Here is a 15,880-nt window from a genome sequence, read left to right as displayed (position 1 = left end):
CCGGGGATCTCAGGGAGACCCTTGGTCTTCATCTGGGTCAGAGAGCAGTTCTGGCCTTTCTGAGAGTGGATTGTTGTGGGAGGGCACTGGAGCCCCCTCCCTAGTCCGAGCTGGGGAGCCTGAGACTAGGCGCAGGTCCCATTCATCCTGTGGGACGTTGGAAAGTCCCTCCCTCTCCCTGCTCTTTTCGATGCTAGAGGTGTTTGGAGTGGTCCCAAGGGTCTCCCTGCCTGGTCGCGTTAGTGCTTTGGAGCTGACCCCCTGAGGCCTGGAGGGGCCAGGTGGAGCCCTGCCATGGGCTCTTCTGCCCCTGCTCTCCCTCTGCTCAGAGCCTCCAGAACCCCCGCTGGAGACGGAGCCCACGGAGCCCATGCCGCAGGACCCCGAGAGCGCCTGTGTGACCAGTCTCGAGGAGGAGCCGGCTCCAGAGCCCCAGCCCAGCCTCCAGACCTCCTCCCTGCCACCACCTGCGGACTCTGCGGGGTGAGCCCTCCTAAATGTCTTCTCCCCACCTCGGGGAGCACGGTCAGTGCCTGGCCCCAGCCCAACACCCCACCTTCACAAAAGTAGCATTTTGAATTATGGAATTAACACATGCCCCAGGGAGAAAATTTAACTCTCCAAGTCCTCCCAGGGCAACCTCAGGTTCTTGCCTTCCCCAGGTGAGGACACTGTTCCTTTAACTACACACCTAGCAAGGGTGATCTATAGGCAGGAATCTGCATGTTGCTTTTTTCACTTGGAGGTGGGTTTGTGCACAGAGCTGCATTCCGTTCTTCCACTAGCCGGGTAGTGCTCCATCAGGTGGACGCACAGCCTTGATTTAACCATGCAGTGGACGTTGAGTTTGTTTCCACCCTTGTGCTGCAGTCAGAGCCTCTCCCGGCCTCCTGGGGCTCCTGCCCAAGTAAATCTGTAGAATAAATCGTGAAAATGGAACTGCTGGGCTAAGGGTGACATTCAGTCAAAACCGGGTTGGGTGGTGGCCTGGGATGGACGGAGCTGGTGGTGGAGGGCTTTTCTAGGTGTGCATGGTCCTGGCTTCAGCCCCCAGGTACCAAAACAACAACAAATCCGGATTAGAGCTGCCAAAGTCGAGCACCCTGGCCGAGTGTGAGAGGACGGAAATGCAGCTCCGGGGATGGGGTGGGGGGGTACCCCAGCTGCCTACGGGGGTAACCCAAGCAGTAGGCAGAGCCCACCCAGGGGATGGGGAGGGGAGGAAGGAATTGGTCTTTAGAGCTGGAGACGCGGCTGGGCTCTGGCAGGCCTGCTGTTGACCTGTGGAGGGAGCTGGCAGTGGCCTAGTCTCTCCAGGGTAGGGGTGGGGGGCTCTCCCGCTGGAACACAGCCCGCTCTGCCCACAGGTTGCTAGCGTGGCTTCTACACAGGCTGGAGAAGGCCCTGCCACAGCCGGTGCTCCCTGGGAACAGCCGGGAGCAGGTCAGTGCTGGGAGTGGGTCCTGGCCAGTGGGGGAGGGGGATCTTGGGAGCTCAGGGAAGGATGGGGTGGTGGGCCTGGTCCCTGGAGGGTGGGGACACCCACCGTGAGAACCCAGGCCCTGCAGCCTGCCTGTCTGAAGCCCATGTTCACTTCACCCAGACCCTTTGTGGCTCTGTGGCCACCGGCTGAGACGTGGTGGCCCAGCCCACTGCCAGGGCCTCACAGTCCTTTGGGAACATGTGGGGAGCAGAGAGGGTATAGGACTCACAGGTGGCGCCTCCTGGGAGCAGCAAGGAAAGCTTCCCAGTAGAGGTGACCTCCAAGCATGCTCCAAGGCCCAGTGACAAGAGAGACCTGGACTGTCCTGGGAAGAAGTGGGGTTCACAGGAAACCAGCAGGTCCCGTGTGCAAAACTGACAACCTAGAACACCATCGTGGGGGGCGGGGAGCAAGGCCTCTGTCACTGTGTCTTTCCTTCCCCAAGATCCCGGGACCTGGCCTTTCTTTTTGGGGGACAATTGGACATTTCCATAGAAGCTCTTGAGCTGGGAGTGGAAGCCTACCCTCAGTCCAGGCTGTGTGAGTGTGGCCATGGCCCTCTCAGAGCCCCCTTGTCCCACCTGAGCAAGGAGCGGACAGTGGCTCACTCCCCAGGGGTGTGAGAAGGCAGGAAAGAACTCTGTAAGCAAAGGCGTGTAGGCCCAGGAGAGAGGAAGGCCTGGCCGGTTTCAGGGCCTCTGGGTCACTCAAGGACCCAGCCTGGCTCCTCCAAGCGGAGACCTTTGTTGTGGCTGTCTGGGGACCACCTCCCCACCTGCCTCACTGAGCCAAGACTGAACCTCAAAGCCCCTCTCCCAATTCCCTCATGGTCTGTGGGCACAGCAGGGTCCTCTATGGCCACCTGAGGCCTACAGAGGCGAGCCAAGGTCACACGTGGCTGGAGTTCCAACTCCATATCCAGGCTCTTGTGGCTTCCAGGCACATCCTGCCCTCTTCCAAGGCTGGTTCCTGTGCGGAGGGAAGTGGGCAGGAAACAGGCTGTATCCACGCCTCGGGTCTGCAGAGGAAGCGCGACAACCTGGTTTTCCAAGACACACCGGGCTGGGTGGCAGTTAGCGGATGAGGATGTCCTCACAGGGTCACGGGGCTCTGGGGAGGAGGCTGGGGAAGTGGGTTCCCCTGGTGAGAGGCCTTGGAGGAGCTGGGAGCTTGGAGGCGACCCTCCTGGGAGGGTGGGAGCAGGATCTGACACGGAGGCCAGCGGGTGGGGGGTTCCAGGCAAGCCCCACCCTAGCAAAGGTGGTGAGGGGGGCCCAGGAAGTGGCCCTGGTGGGAGAGGGCTGGAGCAGGGTGGCCTCGGAGGCAGGAGAGCGCAGGCAGGGAAGAGTGGAGCAAGTCCCAGGAAAAGCCCTGCCGGCTCCCGCGAGGGCCGCGGGGGTGGCAGGAGGCAGCCATGGTGACCCCCCTTTCTCCCCACAGGAGCCTGGCTCCCCGGAGACGGGTGACGCGCAGACCAGTAAGTGCTGCATTTCTGGGTTCCCGTGTACCTCCCAGGAGGGTGGCTTGGTATCCTAGGGGGGGGGGGTTTAAGTGGGGCCTCCTGACCTGGAGCCCAGAGAGACCCCTGCCCTGCAGGCGCCATCTCTGTTCATCGGGTCCAGGTAGCCGGAGCCTGGCAGGGGCTGGAGGCCCCCAGGGCCTGGCTCCTGGCTTCTGTCCAGAGAAAACAGTCCCAAAGTCAAACCAGATGGGCCCTCTTCCTGCTGGCAGACGGCTCTGGTCAGGTGGGGAGAGGAGAGCGGCGGGCGTCCCTGAGGGAACCAGATCCCATCGGCTGGACCACCCTTGGGCAGGGAGGCTGTCCCTCACCTGCAGCTGGGGTGAGAAGATGTGGGGGCCTTTTTATCCCAGCCCCAAGCCAGGACTGGGCGACAGAGGCTGAGGTCCCTCTGAGTGTGTTGGGAGCCAAATCTGCTCTTGCTTTGCTCCCTGGCCTCTGGCCATGCAGCCATTCACTCATTCACTAAGTCAGTGATGGTGGACAGCCCGCTGCCGGCAGGGCCTTTGGGCAGCGACAGCCCCTGTTCTGTCCTGGACATGGGCTCTCTGACCCTAGGTCAGGCTCTCCCAGGGCCACTTCCGCTGTGCTGTAATGCTGTGTCCAACCCCAGGGTGAGCTCTCTGAAGCTGGGGGTGACCACTGTGGCTTGGGACACAGACAAATGGCTGACTGCAGGGCTTGGGTCTGGTGGACGAGCCATGAGAGGTGTTAGGGTTCATGGTGGCCGTGACAGCAACCCAAGGAGCAGCAGAGCCCACCGGCCTCTGGGCAGGACGGGCCCAGTCTCTCATGGAGCCCACGGTCTCCCTGAGCATGAAGTGAAGGGACCTCTATGGCTCTCGGCAGGTGGGGGACAAGAGCTCGGAGAACTCAAGGCACCTGCCCAGGGTCACAGAGCAAATATGGTGGGGTAGTAACCGGACTCTGGCTCGACAGCAGCTGCTCGGTCAGGCAAAGTTAAAGGGACCCACACTGTCCCCTGGGGCGCTGGAGCCTGGGCCCCCTCTTGTCTTCCTCTCGCTCCTCTGGGAGGACTCAGGATTCTCAGCCCACTGTAGGCAGGGCCTCCTGCAGTCCCTGGAGTGGGCAGGTCACAGGTGGGCACCAGGCCTAACAATGGGGACAGACACATGCAGGGGCCTGGAGCCTGGGCAGGTCCTCCTCCTTGGTCACCATAACAAACAACAGTCAATTACATTCCAGGGGGCTTAAGGCAGCAGTTCGAAAGCCAGAAGTCCAGAACCAAGGCACTGCAGGGTGGGTTTCTTCTGAGGCTCTGAGAGAGGGATTGTCCCTCCTCTTCCTGGCCTCAGGGGCTGCAGGTCACACCTGGGCTCTTGGCTTCCAGCTGATCCCCCGACCCTGCGTGAGTGCCCACGTGGACTCGCTCTGTGTCTTGCTCTGCGTCTGCTCTGTGTCCGCTTTCCTTGGCAAGGATGTCAGGGGCCTCCCTAAATCCAGGGTGATCGCCTCTTGAGATCCTTAATCAGGTCTGCAGAGACCCTGTTCCAAATAAGGTCCCATTCACAGGCGATAGGATTAGAACTTGAACTTATCATTTTGGGGGGACACTATCAACCCTCTACATGGGGAAGGAGCTTCCTCTCCTCCCCGCCCTGTCCACAGCTTTCCCTTCCGTCTGTCTGTCCGTGCCCTCTGTCTGCCCCCCGGCTGCCTGCCCCACTGACTCCTCCTTTGTTTCAGGGGTGGCGGCAGCTGGAGGCCTCTGAGACAAGGGAGAAGGGGATCTGGGAGAGCACAGATGGACAGACGGATGGATGGATGGAAGGGAAGAAGGACGCCCGGAGGAGAAGACGTTCAGGGGGTGGAGGGCGGGAGGTGGCCATGGACCCCTCCCTGCGGGGTCCGTAGGCCGCTGGCCCTCCCCCACGCTCCCAGGCAGGGCTAGGAGAGCCAGAGGCGGCCCCACCAGCTCCCCAGCCGCCTCCTCTCAGGACACCTGGCAAGGGAGCGGGACCCAGGCCAACTCAAGGGGAAGGTCGGCCAAGGACAGCCTGAGAGATTCAGGCTAGACGGCAGGGGGACTTCCTCAGTGGGAGGCGATGGAAAGCCCTCTGAGAAGACCCCTCCACAGCCCCTGTGGCACTGGCTCTGTCTCAACCCCCATGGGACACACTTTTCCCAGAAGTGGTTTCCTAAGGCCTGGCCACTTTGTCTCTCTGGGCAGGCCGGGGGACAGTGACATTGAAATCCACATTAAACATGCCTGACGAGCACCTCAGCCCCGTGGTGGCCGACGTCATTGCCTAGGGTCGGGCTGCAGCACAGTGGTGAGATTTTAAAAGTGGGTGGGCCGAGAGGGCTGTGGCCTGCGGTCTGGGGTGCAGGAGGAATTAGCTAGGGGTCCTGGGGTCCCAGGTGGCCCACAGACGTCTTTGTTTGGGCCAACGGTGATTTGAAAAATTAGAATCCGTTGCCAGCATTTACTACTCAGGTGACTTTATGTAGAATGTCTGGCTTCCCTGCCATCCCGGGGACTCGGGGTAGGTGGCAGCTGTCCCTTCTTGTATCCTCCGTTTGAGACCCCGATGGCTCACACTGACAGTGAGGAGAGGGACCCCCAGGAGAGGGAATAAAGGGAGGAAAAGCTAGAGGCACAAGGGGGAGGCTGCTGGGTCCCCGGGGTGGGGTGTGACACCCGGCCATCTGTAGCCCACAGCCCTTCGTGGTTAAGCAGGAGAGTTGGGCCTCACTTTAGGTGAGCTAGATTATAGGCAGTGGGGAGCCACGGAGTGTGGTTGAGCAGAGGAGTGACTTCCCAGAGATGACTCTGGGGCTGAGCAAGCAACTGGAGGCATCGCAGAGCAACTGGGGGCAACTCTGAAGAGTGTCCCACCCTCAGATTAGAATAGTGGCCTCAGAATCCCCCACCAAGATCCTGGTGATGAGGGACGGCTGCAAGCCTACTTTCAGGAATTTCCGGTGAGTGAAAGGTCAGTGCTTTGGGGCCAGAGCGGAGAGGTGACCTGGACTAGGGAGAGGCCGAGGGAGCGGGGACCACGGCCCCAGCTCTGCCAGTGACCTGGGGTCCCCGTGGGGGCTTGCCCCGGATCCCATGCACCTGGGCTCCCGGACCCTGGAAGCAGGAGCATTTTCTTGGGTGGGGCCGCTGGCCTTCCTGGCCTGGGTCGGAGCCCCATGTGAAGGTCCTGAGGGTGGAGAGGTCACCGGCCACGAGGTGGGGTGCCCTGAGGGAATCCAGGGGCGAAGCTTTACCGCAGACAGGGCAGCCCTGGGAGGTGGGGAGCCTGCAGGGAGGGGCACACTCCCATCCCTTCCCTTCCTGGCCGGTGGCCGTGGGCACCACCTTCTTAGAGTTGTCACATCTTTGGCTGTAAACTAGGGACAGTCTGGGGCAGGCCTTAAAGGAAAGAGGGAATGTCAGGGATCGCTCCCTCCTAGAGCACCAGCCACGCGGGGACGGGTGCTTCCAAGACAGTGGCCAGGGCCCCGCTGAGGCTCTCCGGGGGCATATTTACCACCTGGGACTGCGTGCTAGGGACACAGGCATCAGGAGACCTGACTCTGCCTCTAACTTCCTGTGTGACCTTGGACAAGTCAGCCAGCCTCTCTGAGCTGGCTGTTTGGGCTATAAAATGGGGAGAGTGCTGTTCTCTTTGGGGCACTGTGACAGCTAACAAGCTCTTAGGCCAGGGAGTGTTGTCCTCTGTCTCCTACAGTGCTCGGGCAGGAACCTGTCCCCCAGGGGACTCCTGGAGTACAAAGTCCAGGAGCTACTGCAGAGACGGGCCAGGCAGGGTGCGTGTGGGGGCTTCCCTGGGGACACACAGGTGCTTTCTCTGTTTGATGGGGATAATATCTGTACCCGGAAGCTGGGAGTCCCAGCCCTGGCCCATGCGAAGCACCCCATAAAAGAAAGTGATAATTTTTGTTTCAGTTTGCTCATCTGTAAGATGGGAATCAAATACAAAAGAGAGGAAATAAAATAAAAATCATCCTTCCCACCTCAAGAGGTTGTGTGAGCGCGAATGGAATGAACCCAGGTCCTCTCTGAACACAGGCCTGACCCCCGGGAGTACTCAGGAATGCCGCTGCTGTTACTATTACTGTTATTGTTGTTGTTTGCTGTACCATGAGCAATAACTTCCAAAATCACAGGATAAGACTTGGGGCCAGCTTTCATTTAAAGTCACCATTATTAATTCACGCTCAGCTTGAGGGCCACCAAGACCCCTGGAGCTTTTTCAGAACACCTGATATCTAGGGAGTCTCCCCTGTTCTCCTAGACACCTGCCTCGGGTGGGGTTCCTGAGGAGCCTCCCCTGTACCCACTTCTGCCAACCTCACAGGTCCACCGCATTCCCACGGTCAAGAATTCAAGTGCATGGAGAAATGCTTAAAATGACAGATTCTTGCGATTCTCCGCCCCTCAGCAAAGTTGAATTCCCATGAGGAGGGAGTTTCTAGACCCAGGAGGCAGGGGAGGGATCAAGTGCTGGGCATCCAGCCGGCAGCGGTGGGCAGGCTCTCTCTGCATCTCTGGGGACCATCTGGGCTGCCCTGCACCGAGGTGGCCAGGCGGACCCCACTCCTACGTCTGGGCACGACCCACAACGCTCTGGTTGGAAGAATTCTTTCTGCAAAGAAACCAAGCTGATCAGCCATTGTCAAAGCTCTGTCTCAAGAGAAAAAAGTGGGGGAAATGAAGGGTGCCCGGCCAACGGTCAGGCTTCAACACGTCGCTTGAGCACGGATGCGGTGGAACCAGTCCCACCGGCCACAGCGCATTTCCCTGGACTCGTTCAGGAGCTGAGGTGCTACTGGAGACGGCCAGGCTCCCGCCTGGGCTCCCTGAGACTCCTGGATCCCCTGCAGGAGTCTCACAGGTGGCTTCTCCTGTGTCCCCTGCAGTTGGCATCCTGGCCACGCAGCGACAGGAGCCCGACCTCTTCCTAGAAGATGTTGACTGTCACTGGGAGGATGCCCGGCAGGACTGCAGCTCCAGCCACCAGGAGATGGAGAGGCTTCCAGCTCACGGGAAAGAGAACAAGGCCGTGGTGGAGACGCCCAGGTGGGAGCCCGAGAAGTCCCCTGAAAGAGCCAGTTCTCGTTTGAGAAGGTAGCAGGCGTGCCGTGCCGAATCCCCAGGTCCAAGAGGCCACAGAGCTGCAGCCAAGCCCGGCCCCCATCCCATAGGTCACACCTGGCTCTTTATTTTTGGGTACTGGAAACTGAACCCAGGGGTGCTCTACCTCTGAGTCACAACCTCACACCTTTTCATTTTTTAATTTGAGACAAGGTCTTGCTCAGTTGCTGAGGCTGACCTTGAAATTGCAATCCTCCTGCCTCAGTCCCCAAGTCCCTGGGATTGCAGGCATGCACCGTGTTCTGATGCCCATCCCAGACACAGTCTGGGCATATCCCTGCTCTCATCACCCTCTCTATTCTTTTTTGTGGGGGGTGGGGCTGAAAGGAAATCTAGCCCATGTAACTTGTCAGCACCTTGCTGCATTCATCCAATAACATACTTTGAGGGCCTTCCTCAGTCAGTGGGTAGAAATCATCCTTATCATTTTTACAGCTCTGTAGGGTTCCATCCTTGAGTATATATGATCTATTTAACCTGCCCACCACTGATGGACGTTTATGTTGTGTGTTGTCCGCTTTCTGTTACTCTAACAACATGCCTGAGATAATCGACTTAGGTAGACAGAGAAGGTTTATTTGGGGCTCGTGATTTCGGAGGTTTCTGTCTATGGTTGGTTGGTCCCCTCATCATGGCAGGAGTGTGTAGTGGACCAAAAGCCTTCGCTTCATGGCAGAGAAGAAAGAGGGAGAAAGAGGAAGGGGCTAGGGTCCCACTGTCCCCTTCAAAGGCATGTCCCCAGAGATCTAAAGACTTCTCACTAGGTCCTATCTTTTAAAGGTTCCACCTTCCAATTGGGCCACTCTGGGGACCAAGCCTTTAGCATGGGCCTTTGAGGGATCCAAGTGCAGCCAACACCCTTGTAGGTGTGCGCCTCTTTGACCCTCATGGGCACAGCCACAGGAGGGTTTCCAGAGGGAGCTCCTGGGCCACTTACAGTGCCTGGTACACAGTAGGCACTAAATAAATGGACCAATTGAAGGGATGAATGCATGCGTGGACCATGCAGTGGGCTCCCCTCTTATTAACACATCCAAGACTGTCCCCCGCCCCCAACGATCCCATGTTGTCTCGACACCTTCTAAGGCTGCCCGAGAGTCTCCTCTGTTGTCCACTCGGGGCCGAATCCTCATCTGCATCTACACAGATTTCAACCCAAGGACTCAGTCCAAGTAAACGTTTATAGATGGAGCTGAGAAAGGAGCGCTGGGAGGGGCGGGCTCGACAGCAGTGAGGACGGACAGAGGGACGATGGCTAGGGGAGTGGACACTGGAGCAGGGAGGAGCGGGAAGTGGGTCATGGAGGAGATGCCCCGGGAGTGAGCGGGGAGACAGGAGGAGCCCCAGGACCAGATTAGAGGGCAGGGAGGTGACCAAGAGCCGGGAAGCACCCACCCGGGAGGGGAGAGGGTGACGCCCTCCTCCCTGAGCTGTCCCTCTGACCTTGGCCGGTCTTTGCCATCAGAAGTGCCACTGTGCATCATTAGCAAAGTGACCTGGGGAGGTGGCCTCCCAGCTCCATGGCTGTGGGGTGGGGACTGCCAGCAGGTCCCTGCAGAGGGTGCACAGGGCCAGCTGCGAGAGGGTGTGGTGGGGCCTCACCTGGAATCGTGCCCTGCTGGTGGTTACTGGGGCTCTTGTCGCCACAGAGGGTCACATTTAGTCCCAGTCAGGAAACTGTTAAACCAAGAGGCCAGCACAGGATTTCGGAGCTGGATGCTGGGGGGTCCTCAGCTCCTGGTCCACCCTGGATCAGTTCTTCCAACTTTGGCAGGAAGCCACCCAAACTCTACTTGCTTACCTCCAATGACGGGGGACTCGTAACCTCTTGAAGGCCGTCCACTCATCCGCAGGCGTCTCTGACTTGTGAACTTAGTTTTCTACAAACACTAAGCCTGCTTCCCTAATTCTGTGTTCTGGGTCCCAGCCACCCCTACCCCACCCGATGAGGTGGGGACCATGGTGCCGTCGAGCTTGGTCACTGCAGACTGCTGTGTCCTGTGCCTTCAACCTGCCTCTAGGAAGAGTTCATAGCTCCAGGCCACTCCCCGGCTACACCTGTGCACCTAACAGATAGGTCCCAAAGTCCCTTTATTGCCACTGCTCTTGAGCCAAAATGACCCTTAAAGGCCAATGATAAACTGCTTTCCACGTGCCCACGCTCTAGCGGTACACATGTTCTCAGAACACGGTACACGCAGACGCCCTGGCCGGGCAGTCCATGCATCTACATGTACAGGAATGCACGCGCAGCCCACCCGCACGCACATGTGCCCAAATGCCCACCCAGAGTTTTAAACTCAGGGAACTTTTGAGCCCCAGACCCAGGGAGGGACCAGATGCTGTGGTGACGGAGCCAGCCGAGCGGGGCTGTTGCTGTCTGGGGAAGGAGGCTCTTGGCCACTCTGCAGAGGCACAGGTTACTGATGACGCCAGAGCCCTGGTAATGCGGATGGTTACCTAGCAACCCCATCTCTGCAGGCAACAGCTCAGCTTTTCCTAGCAACTGTGGCCTTTTGGTCCCCACATGGCCTCCCTGGGGACGTTTCTGCAGAGTTCCCTGCACACCCCCTCGATCTGATCGGAGGCAGGAGGACTGGTGGCTCAGCTGCCATTCGAGCCGCTCTGGCTTGGACGCTGGACTCCTGGCTGGGCCAGGGCTCTCCAGGCTCCACGCATGCTCCAACCCCGGGCTCGGGGTGAAGGGCACAGCCTCCAGCTGAACCGCGCCATGGGCACCCGAGCTGGCAAAGACCGAGAGACCCAAGTAGGTGGCTGCTTGTGCCCGAGGGCTCCCTTCCCTCCTTCCTTGGTGGCTGGGATTTCAGGGGAAGAGCATGCTGCAGGTGACATGAGGACCCTGTGCTGGGGACACAGCCTGCTGGGGCGGTTGAGGGAGGAGTGGACTGGCCAGCCCTTGTGAGCGGGCTGCCGCTAGCTGGGACCTGAGAGGCCTTCTGAGAAGCCCACCTTGGCCCATCTGGGTTCCTTTGCTCGGAGGTCCCCGAGGCTTGAGAACTCTCTGGAAGTTGTTAGGCTGTTGCTTCTGGGCTGGGAAAGTGGGCACCTTGGCAGGTACCGGGCACACGATGGAGTAGGGACGGTGTGACCTGGGTACGTGGACCACCCCCAACAGCCCTTGGTGATATGGGCACAGACACCACTGGGCACATTGGTTCGTGGATAACTGAGGCTGTCTGTTCAAAACACTTCCCAGTCCTTGTGGGTGACTCCATGGCCCTGCCGACCACCACCTCCTTGGGATGAACGACAGCAGTGACAAGAATAGTAATAGAAACAGCTGTCATTTGACTGGTAATATTTTTCCACGCTAGACCAAGCTGAGACAGCCAGAATGGCAGATTCTATCACTAATCCCGATTCACAGATGGGGAACTGAGGCTCAGAGATGGTGCCCTGCACGCCCAGGGCTGGCCCACCAGGAAGCCCAGAGCTGGGGTTCTGTCCCCAGTTGGCTCCAGAGTGAACACAGAGCCTTGTACTTTGGGCCAAGGAAAACCGCTTTCTGTGTTTAGAGGTGAAAGATCCAGAAAAATCCCAAGAACCGCTCTGACAGTCTCTTTTCCACGAGGTCCTCACTGGCCCTCTGACCTCTTTCAAGGACGTCCGGCTGCACAGGCCAGGCCAGTCCTGCCCACTGGACAGATGAGCAGACAGAGGCGGCCCCAGGGCTTCCAGGTGACTTGCCCCAGGCCAGACAGCGATTTCCTGGCCTGATAATGGAAAGAACAGGACCTCAGGAGGCCTCTGGCTGGGACAGGGGTGGCCCATATCCAGGGCCTTTCAGAGAAGGGTCCTGTATCTGTTTGGGGAGGGAGAAGCCGGTCCCGCCCTGGGACCGGCTTGACTTGAATCTCTACCAAAAAATCAGTTTTGTGCTGGGCAAGGTGGGGAGCCTTACCCTGAGAGTCGAGGTCCTGACAATGGAAATGTCTACACAGAGAAGGAAAATAAAGTGAGTCAGGTGCTTGTGCCATTCAAACCCTGGGTCTTACTCCTTCACGTCACATGGGGCCATGTCGCTGCTCAGAGGTGGGCAGCAGAACTGAGTGGTAAGCACCTGGCTTTGGGAGCAGAGACACCTGTGTCTTTTCCAGGCTCCCCCTTACAGGCTGTGTGACCCTGGACCAGCCATCGAACCTCTCTGAGCCTCAACTTTCTGAGCTGGAATGGTATTAGCCACAGCCCTGGTCTCTCAGGATTGTTTACACGAAAAGTCGGGAGACACTGTATGTGGAGCGCCTGGCACAGGGCCTGGCCCGTGGCCCACAGGGGCTGTTGTGGCACTGTGACCTTGGGCTGATTCCTGCTCCCAGGTGGCTGGATTCAAACCCACTCGGCCACACTCCTGTCCCCACCTCCTCAGCCCCCTTGAGAAGACTGAGATGAGGCCCCCTGGGTAGAGGAAGGTGAACCCAGGTTTTCTAGGTGGTGGACACCCCAGAGCATCTTAAATAAGCCTCTTGGGGACAGGGAACCAAGGGCTGGGACAGGGCTATTCAGAAGCGCAACTAATTCTAACTACAAAAGTCACATTAGCCCCCGGTTCTAAGTCAGCCTGTAACCCAGAGGTCATACTTAGACTTCTAAGGGCCTGATTTTGCCTGGAGAAAGGCTCTTTTAAAAATATCTACATATCAATTTCAAATTAATCTGAATTAATTATTGGCATCTAAATATCAGGAAATTCCACCTTCAAAATATATAGTTCAGGCTTCTCTTGAAAACAGCAAGATCCATTCCCAGTAGAGGGGGGTCGCCGTCTGCAGATGGATATGGGTCTCTCACTTGCCATGGTCCTCCCTGCCCCATGCTGCTCTCTGACCCCGTCACTCATGTGTGCCTGCTACCTGGGTTAGTGACCACTGAGAGCTTTGACAGTGGCAGTGTGACTCTGATTTTACAGCATAGGAACATCCAGGGCCTAGAGGTGAGGTTCATGTGGTTTGTGAAAATTTGCTGTGTGATTTTGTCCTGGTGAACTCAACTCTCTGGTCCTTGCTTTTCTTATGTTCCCTGCTCTGCCTGGACACTAAGATTGCCTGGAGACTCAAAGGGCAATCCTGGGCATGAATTCTGAACATCACACGGTGCCTCCCTCCACCCATACCCCTCCTCTCTCCCTCCTCTGTGCTTCTCTTGCCACATGCCGTCCTGGCTTCCTGTTCCTGGTTTTAAAATCCTCATCCTTGAGCCCAGCTTGCAGGCCACCTGCTCCAGGAAGCCCTCCTTCCCAGAAGAGGTGTGGCTTGTCCTGGGTCTCAAACAGAGTGATGGTCAGCAGGACACTGCCCTGGGAATCTGATGAGGACAAGGCCTGGTCTGGACCATTCTGTCCCCAACCCCTGGCCCAGAGCTTCGGCCTCAGCAGGGCTTGGGAACTGGTGAGCGCTCCTAACCCCATCTTCCGCACCCCCGCCCCCAGCCCCAGTGTCCGGCTGGATAGCTCCTGGCTGGTGCAGTCCAGTGTGGATCCGAGCAGAGGAGGCGGGAAGCAGCCCCTGAAGGCCTCATTCCAGGTACGGAGAACCCCTGAGGCCTGGGCAGGGTGGAGGGGAGAGAGTGGAGGGCCCCACTCAGGTGTCAGGAAGGACCTTGGCCATGGGTGGGGTCGGGTGGAGCTGGGCTCAGATTCCCACCTGGTTCACCTTGCTATGTGGCCTCCGTGACCACGGCGTAAAACGCCTCCTGGGATTGTAGGAGGGTCCAAAAGTGCTCGTACCCTCTGCAAGGTGCCGTCCGGGGTGGGGCTTCCGGTGGGGTCTGCTTTGGTTGATTTGTGCCCCTACGAACAGGCTGCTTGGGGGGGGCTCCTCTCGGCACACGTGACAAGTCCCCGAGTCAGGGCCTGGGGCTTCCTGTGTGCTGTGGACTCCTCAGGTTCTAGCCACCTGTCTGGATGCCCCAGGAGACGGGCCAGCAGGGCCTGCCTGCCTGGGCAGGGCGAGAGTAGAATGGGGGGCCGCGAGGACCCCTGAAGATGTCCTGAGCGGGCCGTTGGGACAGAGGCCGGGAGCGGGTGTCCCAGCACTGCCCCCGCTGTATCTTTGCAGGGGCTGCAGGAGGAGGCGGAGGCCGCCAGCTCAGCAGGTGGGTGGTGGTGGAGGTGACTGCGTGGAATGTGGGTCCTTTCAGGCTGGGGGGGGGTCTCTCCGCCTGTCCCTCCACCTCCTTCCAAGTTGTTGCCCCACCGCCCCCCTCAGCAAAGCCCATCCCGCGAGTCTTGGGCCACATTGTCATGGCCAGATGACGTCTTTCAAAGGTCCTAGGGGAGTGGAGGGAGGACCGAGGATTCCTAGCCCCCACCCTCCGCCCCTGCCACCCCCTCTCGGGGGAGTGTAGCTGTGGGTCCCACCCAGCCAGGGTTCAGCTCAGACACCACATAATGTAAGTGAGGGACCGTGGGGCCGGACGGAGCCTGCAAATGGTGCTCCCAGACTCTGGGTCTCAGGGCTCGTCCCGACTGCTGAGCTCGCAGGGCGGGGCCGGCACCTGCGCTTTGCTTGTATTTTACACCCACCCCCACTCCTGAGAGCTTCAAGAATGGTGGGTTGAGAGTCCAGGGCGCCGAGCAGCAGCCAGGCCATCTTACCCAGACAGACAGACAGACAGACAGACAGACAGACGTGGAGCCTCGGCCCACACGCCTCCCGCTCCTCCAGCCACCTGCACTGCAGCCGCCCGGCGATGCAGACAGACCACTGGACAGATGATACCATTGAGGCTGCCCCAAGGTCAAGGCCCAAACCTGCCCCTCACGCCTCTCCCCCTTCCTGGCTGCGTGATCCAAAGTCAGTTCTGCGACCTCTCAGAGTCCTGGCTCCTAAATCCAGAAAAAAGGAGCAATCATAGTTCCCACCTCCAAGGCTGTTGGGCAGAACAGGGGACGCGATGGATCGAAGGTGCCCGGCATCGCTGCTGGTGTCAAGGGAAGAGTCAGAAGTGGAGAGGACGATTGATGATGGAGATGATACTGGGCCGGGGTCCTGACCTGGGCGTCCCCAGCTTGCCCCTCAGCTGGCCTTTACAAAGCGTTCTCTGTGAACTTTCATGTTCATCTGTGGGAGACCCACTAAGTCCAGGCCCCATGCTGGGCCTCCAATGAGTCCAGGACCAACTGGCACAGCAGGGCTGGTTCTGCCCCTGCTCCACGTGCTGGAGCCACGCTCGAGAAGCGCTGAGGCACGGCCTCTTGTCCATTTATACTCAAAAGTTTGCACGCAGGGCCAGCAGCTGTGTGTCACCTGGGAGCTGCTGAGGAATGCAGAGCCCCAGGAGCCGCCCAGACCAGCCAAGTCAGAAATTGACCGTGTAACAAGGTCCTCTGGCAATGGCTCTGTGTGTTAGCGTTTGAAAGGGGAATGGCCTTGAGCCCTGGTTCTCAGACTTGACTGCACATTTGAATCCTGGGGAGTTTAAAACTCCCAGTGCCAGGCCTCACCTTGACCATGAAGTCAGGTCCTGGGGATGACGGGCCTGGGTATCAGACACACCGACGGCCCCGGCTGATTCCACTGTGCAGCTATGCAGCTCGGTTTGGGCCCCAGGAAAGGGGACTGCCCCTGGTTGGAAGTGACACTGATCCACCTCCAGGGTTTCTTTGGCCTGGGCGATTCTGGGCTGAGGATATTTTCCATCCAGGACTCTAGTTCTTAGCGCCCGAGCCTGTGAGTCCTGCTTTGCGGGATTCTGACTTTCCTTGGTCAGAGATGGGTCATGCTGCTGC

The 15,880-nt window shown here is 58.8% G+C and overlaps 1 protein-coding gene and 1 long non-coding RNA gene across 2 annotated transcripts in view; both read left to right on the top strand.

Annotated features, from left to right (window-relative positions):
* Window positions 1-2,592: 2,592 nt before the first annotated feature.
* LOC113187732 (uncharacterized) lies at window positions 2,593-5,309 on the top strand. Its single transcript, XR_003301453.2, has 3 exons — window positions 2,593-2,743; window positions 2,924-2,960; window positions 4,710-5,309. It is a non-coding gene; the product is annotated as an uncharacterized LOC113187732 (long non-coding RNA).
* A 2,615-nt stretch (window positions 5,310-7,924) lies between these two features.
* Cngb1 (cyclic nucleotide gated channel subunit beta 1) overlaps window positions 7,925-15,880 on the top strand; it is a 47,499-nt gene continuing 39,543 nt past the window's right edge. The window contains exons 1-2 of the mRNA XM_026395728.2: window positions 7,925-8,058; window positions 13,580-13,673. Coding sequence (XP_026251513.2) covers window positions 8,003-8,058; window positions 13,580-13,673 — 150 coding nt within the window. The 5' untranslated portion in view covers window positions 7,925-8,002. The remainder of the gene's footprint in view (window positions 8,059-13,579; window positions 13,674-15,880) is intronic.

This window comes from Urocitellus parryii, chromosome 15 (genome assembly GCF_045843805.1).
Source record: "Urocitellus parryii isolate mUroPar1 chromosome 15, mUroPar1.hap1, whole genome shotgun sequence".
NCBI lineage: Eukaryota > Metazoa > Chordata > Mammalia > Rodentia > Sciuridae > Urocitellus > Urocitellus parryii.
This window is presented reverse-complemented; position numbering and strand designations above follow the sequence as displayed.